Source organism: Cryptomeria japonica, chromosome 8 (genome assembly GCF_030272615.1).
Source record: "Cryptomeria japonica chromosome 8, Sugi_1.0, whole genome shotgun sequence".
Lineage (NCBI taxonomy): Eukaryota > Viridiplantae > Streptophyta > Pinopsida > Cupressales > Cupressaceae > Cryptomeria > Cryptomeria japonica.
The window spans coordinates 229,903,914-229,918,608 of record NC_081412.1 but is presented as its reverse complement, the minus strand read 5'-3'; the positions used below and the strand labels follow the sequence as shown (position 1 = coordinate 229,918,608).

General features: G+C 34.8%; 1 protein-coding gene across 5 annotated transcripts in view; it reads left to right on the top strand.

Annotated features, from left to right (window-relative positions):
- Positions 1 to 14,695, top strand: part of LOC131078975 (DNA polymerase eta) — an 88,726-nt gene that overhangs the window by 66,323 nt on the left and 7,708 nt on the right. For all 5 annotated transcript variants that reach the window (XM_059209838.1, XM_059209837.1, XM_058016836.2 and 2 more), the window contains one exon: positions 11,917 to 12,135. In XM_059209838.1, the coding sequence (XP_059065821.1) occupies positions 11,917 to 12,135 (219 nt within the window). The remainder of the gene's footprint in view (positions 1 to 11,916; positions 12,136 to 14,695) is intronic.

Below are 14,695 nucleotides of genomic sequence, written 5' to 3'. Positions count from 1 at the left end.
TTCTGAATCTCTTCAAAATATCCAAGGTGTACTTTCCTTGGTTTAGTATATTGTTGTCAGAATTCTACCATACTTCCAATCCTAGGAAGTAATGAAGGAGTCCTAAGTCCTTCATATCAAATTCTTTGGATAGATCATTTTTGCATTGATCTATAAGATGATCATTTCCTGTGATTAATAAGTCATCAACATAGAAAATCAACATTACAATATCACCTTTATTTCTTTTGTAGTAGAGGTTAGGATCTGCATTATTTTTAGAGAAGCCTAGTCTTGAGAGATAGGTGTCAATTCTTTCATACTAGGCCCTGGGAGCCTGTTTAAGCCCATAGAGAGCTTTCTCGAGTCTGCACACATGAGACTCTGCATCATACATTTCAAACCCTTCAGGTTGCTCTAGGTAGACTTCTTCTGAGATCTCACCATTTAGAAATGCTGTCTTAACATCCATTTGGTGTACCTTCCATCCTTTTGCTGCTGCAATGGCTAATACAACTCTTACTGATGTATACTTGGCAATAGGTGCAAAGGTTTCTTCATAGTCTATTCCCTCCCTTTGAGAGAAGCCTTTGGCTACAAATCTGGCCTTGTGTTTCTCAATGCTGTCGTCTGCAGCATGTTTGATTTTGAATAACCATTTAGATGAAACCACAGATTTCTTGGTTGGCCTAGGAACAATCTCCCAAACATCATTTTTCATAATGGATTGATACTCTTCAGACATGGCATCCTTCCATACTTGATGTTCAAGTGCATCTGATACATTGTTTGGTTCAACGTTAGAAAGGTCATTCATAAGGGCAACATAGCTAGTAAATTTATTAGGCCTTTTGCTTTCTCTGAAGGTTCCTAAGGGAGCTGCAAACTTCTGAGCTTCTTCTACAGTTTTGGTGGCCCATAGTAGTCTTTTCTTGAGGTTTTCTCTAGGTGGACTTAGAGTTTCACTCATAGTTTCCTCAGGATTCTCCCTCTGAAGCTCAGGAGTAGGATCTCTATCTAAGCTAGGGTTGGGAATATAGACTTCAGGATCTAGAGAGCTTTGGGCCCTTTTGAAGGCTAGGTTTTCTTCAAATATCACATCCCTACTTAGTTCAATATTCTTTTGACCAGGTATGTATATCCTGTAGGCTTTGGAGGTTTCATTGTATCCTACAAAGATTCCCCTTTTTCCAGAGGGCTCTAATTTTAATCTTTTGTCCTTAGGTACATGAATATAGACAGGGCATCCAAAAATCCTAAGGTGGCTTATATCTGGTTTTGATTTAGTAAAGACTTCCTTAGGAGTCTTGTCTTCAAGATGAGAGTAAGGACATTTGTTTTGAATATATACTGCAGTGCTAGTTGCTTCTGCCCAAAGATTGATATTTAGATTCTGATCAAGAATCATAGCTTTGGCAGCTTCAATGATTGTCCTATTTTTCCTTTTTGCTATCCCATTTTATTGAGGGTTGTAAGGTATTGTTAACTCCCTCTCAATCCCTGAATTTTTACAAAACTCTTTAAACAATTCTGATGTGTATTCCCCCCCATTATCAGTTCTTAGGGTTTTAATTTTGTTTCCTGAGTAGTTCTCTGTTAGTGATTTGAATACTTTAAATCTATTAAGGATCTCTTCTGATTCTTTACATTTCAGAAAGTAGATCCAGGTTTTCCTAGAGTAGTCATCAACAAATATAACATAATACAGAAATCCCCCCAATGAATTTACAGACATAGGTCCACATACATTAGAATGAACAACACCCTTAGTATTTTTACCTAGGGCACATCCTGTGCATGCCCCTGAATGATATTGCTTTAGCTTATGTAGACTTGTGACAAGGTCTCCCATTGATGATAAAGCTCTAAAATTTAGGTGGCCTAGTCTTCTATGCCATATTTCATTGGCATCTGTAGTTTCATGAATTAGGGCTAAGTTAGGCTCTATGCAGAGCTCATATAAGTAGCCTTGTCTTTGACCAATTGTAATGGCTTTCTTGATAGATGAATTCTTTGGCCAAGCCAACACTTTGTTGTCCATGAAGGTCACTCTGTATCCATTGTCCTCCAGTGCTAATATTGAGACAAGATTCCTCTTAATGCCTGGAACATATAGCACTCCTCTAAGTTGTAATGATACACCTGACTTTAGTTTGATGGTGCAGTTTCCAACTCCTTTGACAGGGTGTGGAGTCATCTCCGATGGTTACCTCTTCATCATTCTCCTCTTTCATGGAGTCTAGTACTTCTCTGAATCCTGTGATGTGTTTGCATGAGCCACTGTCGATCACCCAAGAGTTCACTTTGTTTGATGCCTGATTTGTGAGTGCTGAATAGAGTACATACTTCTCGGAGTCCTCTTCCCTTTTCGATTTTCCTGTTTTGGCAAATGTGGCTTGTTTAGCTCTTTCTGGACATTTGGCAACATAGTGCCCAAATTTGTCACATCTGTAACACTGAATTTGAGAGAGGTCCTTCTTGAAAGAGTTTTTGCTGTGACGACCTTTTCTCTTATTGAATTGCTTCTTCTTGCCCTTTCTATCTGAGTTCGTAGTTAGAACTTGAAGGGCTTCATCTATATTCTTTTGTTTGATTCCTTTCTTATTTTGCCTTGATTCCTCTTGGGGACAGTCAGCCTTTAGCCTATCGAATTTTGGAAAGTTATCCCTTGCACTAATGCCTTGGAAGAACGTTTCCTAGATACTAGGCAACCCATCTAAAGCAATGAGGGTTAATTCTTTGCTTTGGATCTCATATCCAAGAGTTGCTAGTTCATCTCTTAAGGTAGATATCCGCATGAAGTAGGCATTGACTGATTCTCCTTTTATCATGGTTATATGATTTATCTCTCTTTTTAGAGCCAAGGATCTACTGGCATTGGATATCTCAAAAGCGTCTTCAAGTGCTTTAAACATGTTGAAGGCTGTTTCGTGTTTCTTTATAATGGGCATAATATTGTTCCTTACCCCATCAACTATTATTTTGATAGCCTTATCATTTCCTTCTCTCCAAATTGCTTGATCAGGTTCAGTCTCAAGTTCTTTAGTTTCATTCTTTACAAATGATTCAACTTTGTTATCTTTTAGAATCATTTGAATTCTGAATTTCCATGCGGAGAAGTCGTCTCCTCCTGCAAGTCTGTCTTCAAATCTGATAGCGTTGGCCATTGATAGGATTGTGATGTTGAATATATACTTGATTTGAATTTTACGTAAAATTGAACAGCCTCAGGTTCGATTTAACTATAGCTCTGATACCATGTAAATGATGTTCAATTTACATTCAATATGCAAGTTATATTCTATTGACTAATTTTAATATTTCCTTAATGTATATATCTGACTATCTTCTTGTTTGTGGCAGGTGAGAGGAGCATTTAATATTTTCTATGTCCTTTCTCATGAATGCCACTCAATATAAGTATGTAACAAATGAGGCATAGTCAAGCAATGCCTTGATCGGTCATGACCGATCAAGACATTACTTGATCGTGGCTCTTTGTTTATACTAAACAAATGTATGTTCCATGTTAATGCCAATCGATGGGAGTAGTATTACAACCGATGTCTATCGGTGTTGGCTTAATGCTAACAGCTGATAGTTATTGGTGTGTTAGCCTTAACAGCGGATAACTATCGGTGTAGACTAACACACCGATAACTATTGGTGATGTTATATTGCCACCCGATATATCATAGACAACCCGATAATATATGCAGCCCGATATATTATATGTAACCCGATATTTAATCGGTGTTTTCATTAATCATTTATTCAATATTATTTATGTTAATCGATATATATATATATATCTAAGTACAAGATTAATAGATCGATGAATATAACCAAAATATATAGCATTGTTATCAATAGGTTGTTTATATGCAAATGTAGAATGGCTATTAAAGAGGAATTAATTGCTTGAGGGTTTTATCATAATTTTCGATATGATAAATGATTGAATGAGAGACTTCATTTTATCTCTCATTCAATCATATATCTTACTGAAGCTATCATGCGTTAACAGTTACAAGGCTGCAACTAATTAATTTTACGGACTGATATAATACAGCAAGGGCCGCATACATAAAGGGCACAATTTCATCAAATATTGTGAAGTTTTATCAGCATCAAGGGTTGCAGCATTGTCACAGAGCATATCGATTTGCACATCAGGTTCCTTATTGTATATTTGCATTGTCATATTGATCTGTGAGTTGTTGCTATAGATGCACATTTTATCAGACTTGTGAGGGCATTTTGATTGTGAGCCAAGAGACTTGGCATTGAATATTGGATAGTTGAAATCATCATATGCGTTGTGCATTCCAACTTGTATTTGGTTTAGCATAAAAAGAAGGTAGTACAAGGTTGCATGCCATTTGTTTGTCAAAATGCTTAATTGCTTCATATTGGTTATCTGAGGATGCATGAGAAGTGTTTGTTAAAATGTCCATTGGCTATAGGTGCACATTTTATTTGTAGAAGTCATGTGTGCATTCAAAAGACAAAAAGGATTGCATTTGCATTTTAGCTCTTGGCCTGGAAGTTTTATTAATCAATTGCAAGCATTTAAACTTAATTTGAAACCATTCCAAGTAAGCAAAAACAATCTGAAAACAAAAGACAGCAAGGTAGAGGTTTCATGACAACTGTTTGACAAAATTCCTTGAGGTCCAAGTCAGCAATTAGAGATCAGATTTAGCAAAACCAAGGAAAGCTGCATAACATGCAAGTTATTCAGTCTGAAAACTAGAACAACAGGTTATCAGACAATTGTTTGTTAATATTCCCTGCACTTTCAGTCATACAACAGCAGGGGATATTACAGCTTGCAACTTGCATATTTTTTTTTATTTTTTATTTTTTAATTTCTAGAAAATAAATAAATAAATATTTTAAATGAAACCGTACTAGATGTTGATGTGTGCTTGTGTATGCATGATGTAGGGAATATTCTTTGCTGCTGTATAAACATACAATTGAGGTGGTAAAAGATTTCTCTAATGGCTTGGGGTAAAGTGCTCTTAAATTGCAAAATTGATAGTCAATCTTGAGGTTCTTGAGTCCCTTGAACATGATGGTAGGGTTAGATTTGTTCCAAGGCGCTCCAAAAGTATGTTTACTTTTCAGATTTGCAAACCAACTCCCAATTTGATACTCTTGTAGGACTAGTGTCCAATGTCCACTAGACATGAAACAAAAAGAAAATATGACTTTCTCAAGCACTCAAGATATAATGGTGAGCATAGATTTGTTCCACCAATCTCCCAAACGCACTTGCAATACAAAGCCACAATAGAAATCTCCCTAGAATGTGGCATTTTTATCACACCTTTTTGATTTTCTAGATCATTCAAAGATGCAAGAGATAGCCACTTAAGAGACTCAACAAGGTTTGATACCATGTAAGATTTGGTTATGAAGATAGCTACCCAAGATCTAGAGGCCTAATGAAAAGCACAAAGTGCTCAGAAGATCAACACGGCAAGAATAAACTGTATTGCTATCAAAAAATGCATATAGAATGTATTTACAATGTATGAGAGACCCTTGGTTATTGACCAAGGTGAGACATAGGATAACATAAGATTATGACAATTATGGTATGAGACATAAAGTGAAAATACCTTAAAAATGCCCTATGTAAATTGAAGTGATAAGGTGTAAAAAGGACCAATTGTGACCTATTTCACACATCGCCCCATTGCAAATGGGGACCCTCTTTTCTTTTTGCTTTTTAGGGTTCTATTTTGGTGTCGCATCTGCTAATCACCAATCTTTTTACAATGAGAGTTTAGAGTTAGAGTTTGTGAGAATTCATCCCAAGCCAGATCAAGAAATTATGCTTAGAATTGAATTTGAATGTTGCCAAAGTGTTCAGAAGGTCTGAAGGACAAAAATCGCAATTGCTTTGAGCCATTTCTGACAACCTGCTATTTTTAGAAATTTATGCTTTTTTCTGCTTTTTTAAACTGATATCTGGGTTTTGTTCTTTTAGCTATTTTATTACTGCCCATTTTGTCGGAATTTGAAAATCTCGCCTCTAGATATAAAAAGTAGGGCTTCGAAAATTTTGCTTTTTTCTGAGATTAGGGTTTTGTTCTTTAGGTTATTCTGATCCTACCCATGTCTTCAGATTCGAAATTTTTTGCTTCGAAGTGTAAAAAGCAAGGATTTGAAAAATTTGCTTTTTTCTGAGATTAGGGTTTTGATCCCCATGCTGAATTATTCCTACCCATGTTCTCAGATTTAAAAAATGAGGTCTCCAAGTGCAAAAAGCAAAATGGAAATCCAGATTAGGGTTTTTGTCCAGATGAACCAGCAAGGTATGAACATGGCATGAACACTGTTGACTAAGTCAAAAGAAGGCAAGTGGAATGGCACATCAAAAATTTCATCCAGGTTGAAGAAATAAAAATGGCAGACAAGTTCAACAAGGTTTAAGGGTAGAATGGCAGACGATCAGTTAAAATGTGGAAGAAATTTGAGCGGGATCAATATAAAAATTGTCCAAGAAAAATTGTCCGACAAATATTAAACTCCTACCGAGGGTTAACTAACTCATGGCAAGGGTTACTTAACTCCTGCCAAAGGTTAAGCTTATTCATGCACCAAAAATGTCTGACGATTTTTAAAGTGCACTTCATGTCCAAGCTAGAAATTCTTTCTAAGTCCACTTTAAAAACATGGCATAAGGAAGATGTGCAAAATTCACCAAAGCTTGAGAAAGAATGTAGGGCCCACTTGAAGATGGCATAGAATAAAAAAAATATAAATTTCCTACTTGGCAATAAAAGATGATATGGCATTCCAAGAGAATTAAAAATGGCAAGTAAGATGACTTGGCAATTAAAGTCACATAAGAATGTAATAAATAAATAAAAATGGCACCAAAAAAATAAAATAAAAAATATTGTGGCATGCCTTCCTCAAATTCGAATTTCTAGAAGGAGATTTAAAACACATAAAACTTTCTAAAACATTATGGAAGCTTCTAAGGATAAATTCCAACTTCTTAGAGGAAGGATAAAACAATAAAACTTTCTAATTTTTGAGAATCTTCCAAGCTTCCTTCTAGAAGAAGGCAAAGGGTTTCAATTTTTTGAAGATAGAATAAAACACAAAGCTTCTAGAAATCGCTAAGAAGCTATAAAGACATGATGCCCATTCATTAATACTTTGTTTGCCAAGAAGAAGTTTGTATAGCAAAGAAGGAAGCATCAAAACTTTGTCAAAATTCGCCAAAGTTGAGAGAAGCTAGTAGCTTCAATGCATGATCAGATTATCCAACTTCAAAATCTGCCATGTCTATAGGTTTGGAAATCAAAGTGAATAGCTCTCAGGAATGAAGATTATTAGATTCATGCCAAAATCTGATCATATTATCAGATTACCTTTGCAAAAGTAAAATAAATTCAAGGGTTTGAAGAAAAAATATTCAAATTCTTCAAAGGAAGAAGCTCCAAAATCCAATTAGATTATCAAATTTTCAGAAGAATTTGGATGACAAATAAAGCAAAATCAAGGGTTGGATAAAATAAGTTCGATATTCTCCTTAAATTCGCCATTGATAACAGTTTGAAGGAGAAAATTCCACCTTGAACATCTCCAAAAGGAAGAATAAAGCAGGTCCAAGGGTTTGAAAGGGACATTCAAAAGGTTCAAGTTCACCATCACCAAGGTTTGCTGATAAAATTTTGAGTTCACCATTGATCATCCTTGAATCTACCTTGGGAAAAGAATTCAAATCTGCACGTAGATTTCTCAGAAATCTTTCAAATCTACCAAAAAATAGAATTCATCTAAGATTGTCCAAGACAACAAATTGAAAGTGGACTTGCCCGAGGAAGAAAAAATTCTGCCCTGTCAAAAAAAAGGTAATCTAAATTCACATTGTTAAACTGTTGCTATCATAGTCAGCAAGGAAGTTTTAATCATTTCCAAACCCTCCTTGGAAGAGGAAGATTGTTTATATCCGATATACATGTGATAACCTTCCAAGTTTGAAGTGAAGCATCAACTAAAATCTGTCCAAAGATGTGGAAAGTCTGCCCTTTCATATCCAAGGAAGAAAGTCATCCAAAATTTGTTGAGGAATAAGACATGTCCAAAGATTTTGTCCAAAGGAAAAACTAAGCACAAAATTTGAGCAAATAAAAAATTGTCTAAGGATATGTGAACTTTGCCCTGCCAAGAGGAAAGCCTTCGAGCATGCCAAACAATCCAAAGCATGAAATTTTTCTTTCCAAGAACAAGATGGCCTGATAGATTGGAAGACAATTTGTTCGATCATACTTCCGAAGCCTGCCAAGATGACATGACAAAGAGCAAGACAAATTGTCTGATTATAATTCCGAAATGAGCCAAAGACAAGAGGACATGTGACTGTCCGAACTTTTCCGATCCATAAAAAAATGAAGGATGATTGTCCAAGAATATTCCAAGTTCGAGGACATTCCAAGACATAAAGATTGACACAAATATGTTCCAAGACACAAACCTTAATATGTCAGACACATTCAAGTTCCTAGTTTAAGACAACCTAAGAGGGAGAAAAATAAATTGGCACATTCATAGTCAGGACATAGGACAAGACTAAAAATTGTCCAAGCCTTTGTCCAAGCAAGTCGATCAAGACTGAAAATGTGAAGATGTCGGATCAGGGACCTCAAATTTGATCCATTAGACAAGAAGACCATCAAGTAGGACCGCTACAAGGAAAGACTAATTTTGACAAATTCACATGAAATCAGACCAGCAATCAAGCGGGAAAATAAATTTGACAAGCAGATGAAATCAAGGGTCAATCAAACGAACGAGTGGATAAAGGTTTGATACATGAAAAATGGCTAAGTGTGGAATTTCGCACAACCAAAAGAATCAAATTTTGATTGAATGTTGGACAAGAAACAGGAAGAAAGAAGAAGAACAAAGAAGAAAATAAAGAGGAAATGAATCAAATTCTTCTCCAAATTCAAGGCACCTGAAAGAGTCTCCGGGCATCAAGAAAGAAAAGTCTTCAGACTTGGCGAAAGTATGGAAAGAAATTCCAGATTTCTTGAAGGATTTCATTTTTGAAGAGTCAAAGACAAGCTCCCACGTGCAACATAAATTGGCGGCAAGAAGAGTATTCTAGACAAATTTCCATACTTAGACAAATTTTTCGACACAAATTGGGGAATTCAAGTCAACATGTCCAAGTTCATTGAACACACTACCTCTCAGCAGAAGAAGGGGGTGCAATCCTAAAAGATAGCATCTTGTGCCACTTGTCTCTCATCCGACGGATATTTGATCTATTTTGGGAAACCCTAATTAGGGTTAGGTTGTTTTAATCTCGACCGTTGATTAGAAATCAATCCTGGCCAATTAATTGTAATTAAGGAGCTTATAAATTGAACTCACCCCTCATTTGTAAATCATGGGAGCATGTTGCAAAACATGTTGAGATAAGCAATTGTTGCATACAATTGCCAAAGTAATAAGTAATGCATTGTTCGAATTGATGGTGATTACCTCTTTTATTTTGGAGTTGGCATGGTTCTTATCCCTCATCATATTTTAGATTTTATTTCATGTATGTTAGAAGAATGAAGGATTTGATAGTTTAGATTGGTGAAACTTTTTGCTCATACTTTTGTTGGATGGATGATTTTCATTCGATATGTAAAGTTAGCCTGAGCTTTTGATTTGGATGCTTAACTTCTACTTTGAGTAATATTGTTCAATTGTTGGTGTTATTCGTAAGTATGAAAATCTTGAGCACAACCTTAGAAGATTGCACATGCTTTGCGTAGTTGTCCTAAGTGTGGCAAAACAAAGTGTTGGTATTAGTTTCACCTAGTCTTTACCATCTCCTAAATTCTTAGGAATAGATTAGAATTTCTAAACCACATCTCCTTTTCAGTTTTCTTGAAGTCCACAATCCAAAACCCACAAACGATAAACCTCCATTGTGAATTGAACGAGCCAAGTGTAAGTCCCTTTGTGTATTACTAGCATATCACAACGCCCATTGAGCTTATCCACACGTCAAGACCTGACCAAAGAAACTTTGGAATTGCCATATAGTCTTCTTGCAACCTTAGCATAAGTGGTGGTTTTTCAAGAGAGGATAGAGTATCCTTGGGTATTTTATTCTAACGTTCGGTATATGATAAAATGTACACCAACATGACCCAACAGTGGAACTACTTAGGGAATAATCCTCTTCACACCAACATGATTTCATAGACCAAAGGGTTCTTACCACAAATATCTTTCCCGGACAAGCAAAGATTGAGTTAGGGCAGTGTGACAACTGCAGGTAATAAATATATTTTTTTTTGTGAACAACTTCCAAAACAACGGATTGCAGCCTTCAAAGAAAGAAATTACAACCCCTTTAATATTGTTTTAGCTCCTAATTTTGATTGCCATGAGGTGCTACATACCAAATTATTATAATCAATAAATAATATTTGTGGTTGGCCTTGGTGTGGCACAGACAACAAAACATAGGAAATAAGACATGAAGAGGTAAGGTCTGCCTATTGAACGTTAGCTTTCAACATTTTATAAATAGAATAGTCTGGAAAATCGACACACACATGAATTTTTTTGGAAATTCGCACCAAATTGTATTATTACCTGGAAATCCAATACAATCAAAATAACAAAAAAGTAGAAAACTTCCAGCAACTACTTAGTTCAATGGTAATCCTTGAATGGAATTACTCAAAGGAATAGGAGGCTTTTTGTTCTTGAATTCATTATTTGTCAAAAAGTTTTTGTCTCCAAAATTTCTTTTTAAAAAGTGACTCTGAAGAGTTTTTGTAAAATACATTACTCTTTAGATCGCTTTCCTAGCATAACTTTTAATTCTTCTTTCAAAACAACATTTTTTAAATAGTAGAACATAAGTTGCCTTTTTTATGAATACAACTTTAATTTTTTTAAAATTTTTTTTATGTAAAATAATTAAATATTTCTCTTTTGCACCACCCCATTAGTCTTTGGGAAATAAAATATTAGGCCAAGGGTGTTCATAGGACTTACGTTTGAGAAGGTGACGTGTGAGCTAGTGTTTTGTCTCCAAGTTTCTATTTATTACAACAAATGTTATGCTTTTCTGTGAATGAATTTATGATTTTGAGTTATTTGTTGTTTTGAGATAATGTTGTTTTACAGTCTGTAATGTTTTTGAAATCTTAAGTTACTTGCCAAAATTTAGGAATGACATTCATATTGCGTTGCTGAAAATTTGTTTTCTAAGAGCCTGGTCTCTCATTGTAAGAATAGGTACATGGTATATATGCAAATATATTTGCCACAACACATTTGAAATTTCAAGAAGGAAACTGATGGCAAAGGTTGAACGTACAGAGACATACTAATGGAAAAATATTTATATTATTATTTTTTTTTCCTCTCTAAAGATGGTTTCAAGGCATTAACTTTAAATTTTAGATTTAGTTATTGTTCTCGAATGAGATAAATTGAAATATAATATTCATCTACTATTATTATACAAGTAACAATACTTCAATGAAAACTTTAAAAACTAGGAATAAGCATCTGTCTATTAGTTTCTGTAATCTTACTTTGTCATCTAAACAAAATGGATTTTGTTCTTCACTTGAAGCATGAATGATGCAAACTAAGGATAATTTCATTTTTTAATTTAAAAAAAAATATTGGATTGTAACTCGATTTCATGGCTAGTTCTTTTTGAAATTATATTGAATGAGAGGGATCTTTTCATTTCATACTGGCATCTAGTTTTCTCATTTGCCTACAATGCAACTCTTCTGAACATGTTTGTTGCCTATGTTCAACCCTAGGATAACATAGTGCACTTTATAAAATTGTTATGTATTGTTTTGTTTTGATCTTATAAAGGAAGCTGTCTAGAAATAATTCATGTTGATTAGGAATTTCCTATAAATTTTGCAGGAATATGGCATGAATTCCAACAGAAAGTTTCCATCCAAGTCCTGTCCGTTAAGATATGGCAAGGAAAAAATATTACAAGATGCTCTTCAGCTTTTTGAACACGGATTACGGGAGTATTGTGGAGGATATGGAGGGGGGAAGCGAGACAGTCAACATGGTCATGCTTGGGCAATAGTTGGACTATCAGTAACAGCTTCTAACTTTTTTGCCACTCCATCAGTAAGTTTGTTTATTTGAAGTTATTTGAAACAAGTTTTTGTATTATTCTGACGATTCCAAATTTTATAATTGATATGCATAATTTTTTGATTGGAATCCTCTTATTCTTTGCTTCAACTATTTGAATTTAATATGCATTGTTGGAAATAGTTGATTCCTAATGTAGTCATTGGTTTACCTTTTAGGAGTTGCAAATCTTAATAAAAGTTTTTTCTCTTTGTATAGCCTGGATGTGGGTAAGTGGTTGTTTTTTAACTGGTGAACGACTTGTTAGAAGGTCTCTATTACTAAAGAAAGTGTGTAACTTGCAAGACCAATGTGGGCAATTCCCATGGAAGCCTTCAATAATTTGATTAATACGAGGCTTTCTTCCTTTTCAAATGAAGGATTGGTTGTATAACTTGACTAATTTCCGGTTACAATATGTTATAATCTAATAGTTGTATTTATGTAAAGCATGATATTTCTTGTTTCGATTATCTTCTGTATATCATTCACTCAGAATACCCTCACCTAATGAGGGTTTAGGTTTGCACTTCCTTGACCTTACAATAAAGTCTTGGTTGTTGATATTACACTTGCTTCTAAATGTAGAAGTGTATCTTGAGTTGAACACATTACAAACTATAATGTTAAATGGTGAAATGTGGAAAACCAAAATACATGGGGATTAGAATGTAAAAGAACTATTGTTGTAGACATTTCCATGGCAGATGTTCAAAGCAAAAGAAGTAATAAGAAATTATACTAGTCTCATCAATTGATTAAAAATAGGTAAATGAGAATCAAAGAGCACGATCAATTATAATAGAGATGCACTAAGATAAATATATCTTTGATTATGTAAAGTAAGAAAAACTAGGGTAAGCATGCCCTAGATTATGGAAACAAACTGAATGCAAAGCATCATCGAAGCATAAACAAAACAATAGATAAATCTAAGATGTTCAAACCTTGAATCATAAAAGCTATGCATAAATGCTTCAGTAAGAGTTAGATCCCTCAAGGAGCCATGTGACTTAGAAAGAAAAAAGTAAGATGTCATTACATGAGGCTAGCAATGTTATATGGGGGTGGCAAGGCTTGGGTCAAAGAACCAACAGCATTGTCTTGTATATTAGCAAAATGGCCAATGGAAGATCCAAAATGATCATAGGGAATGTGTATGGTTTAAACTTTATGGGGCAAAGCTGGATAATCTTAGAGGATGTCGAGTACTCCCTTTAGAGCGTCTACTAACATCCATGCTAAGTGAATCTTTGGTGGCAGAGAAAGAGATAGTAATGAACATCTGACTTATTGATTTGTTCCATAGACAAGGGTAAGATCATTAACACTAAAGTGAAGCATATCTACTTTGCCTCGATTGAGATTGGGTTGAAATAGAAGCAATACAGAGAAGAATGACATTACATTGATATGTTTCCATCTCACTTTGAATTATGTCTTCAATGCTTGATGTAGGCTTAAAGAACGAAGTAAATCAATGCAAAAACATGACATTTTAGAGTGATAACCTATATAGGAGAAATGGTCAAACACCTTTATCTCTAAATATGAGAAGAAACATGATGAACAGCCACTTAAGTTTTGTATACATGATGCTATCTCCCATAGTATATATGACACTTGAAAATAAAATGCTCTTTAGTCTTCATGAATGTGTTAAAGATGAATGCTCTTTAGTATTCTTGAATGTGTTAAATATGAACAATGAATTGATCTAGCATGTTCATGAAGTAAAAATATGGAGAAATAACATACCTTATGAAATTATATAGGAGAGCTGGTTGCAGTGTGAAAAACTATCTTGGGCTTTTAGGAATGTGAGAAGGCTTCTTGGCCATATGCCATGCTAGTGGAAATTTTATTTCCCAACTGCAACATTTCTACCATACATGGAATTGAACTCCAACAAAATTGCAAATATTTAGAAAGGAGGAATACTAAATTGACTTTCTTGTCACCATAGATAATTAAAAAGATGCTAAGTTGATAGAGTTAGAAATTAATTGAAACCACCCAAAACCTAGTATGAGAAATAGATTGAATAAAGCTATTCTAGCATCGATACAAAATTAAAACAATAGAATAATCTTTTAGGAGACGTCGATACAAGAAGCTATCACGGAAATGCCAAGAGACATTCTTGTCAAAGAACCGGTTACACTCCCGCAATAACTCATGAAAAACGGTAATGGAAGAAGATAGATAAGCCACCAACATCCACATAGAAGACTCACCGACAGCCACCATAAAGAATTCATCGACAGCCACCATAGCAATTGGAAAGGGCAAAAATTGAAAGAAACGGATGCCAAAGAAGCGGTAAAGAGGTAATTGGAATCACCAAGACGGAGACAAATAGAAGTAGCCATACAAAATAAATAGGAGACATTGAAAGAAAGGAGATATGCAACTTTAGATCTCTATCGCAGCTATAATCTTCAACAGAAGTATATTTGTTTTTATTATTATTAAGTTGGTCTAAGTTTTTCACTATGTGAGTTGAGCTCATAAATAGTAGTAAGTTTTGTTGACTTGGTGGTCAGCGCCTCCT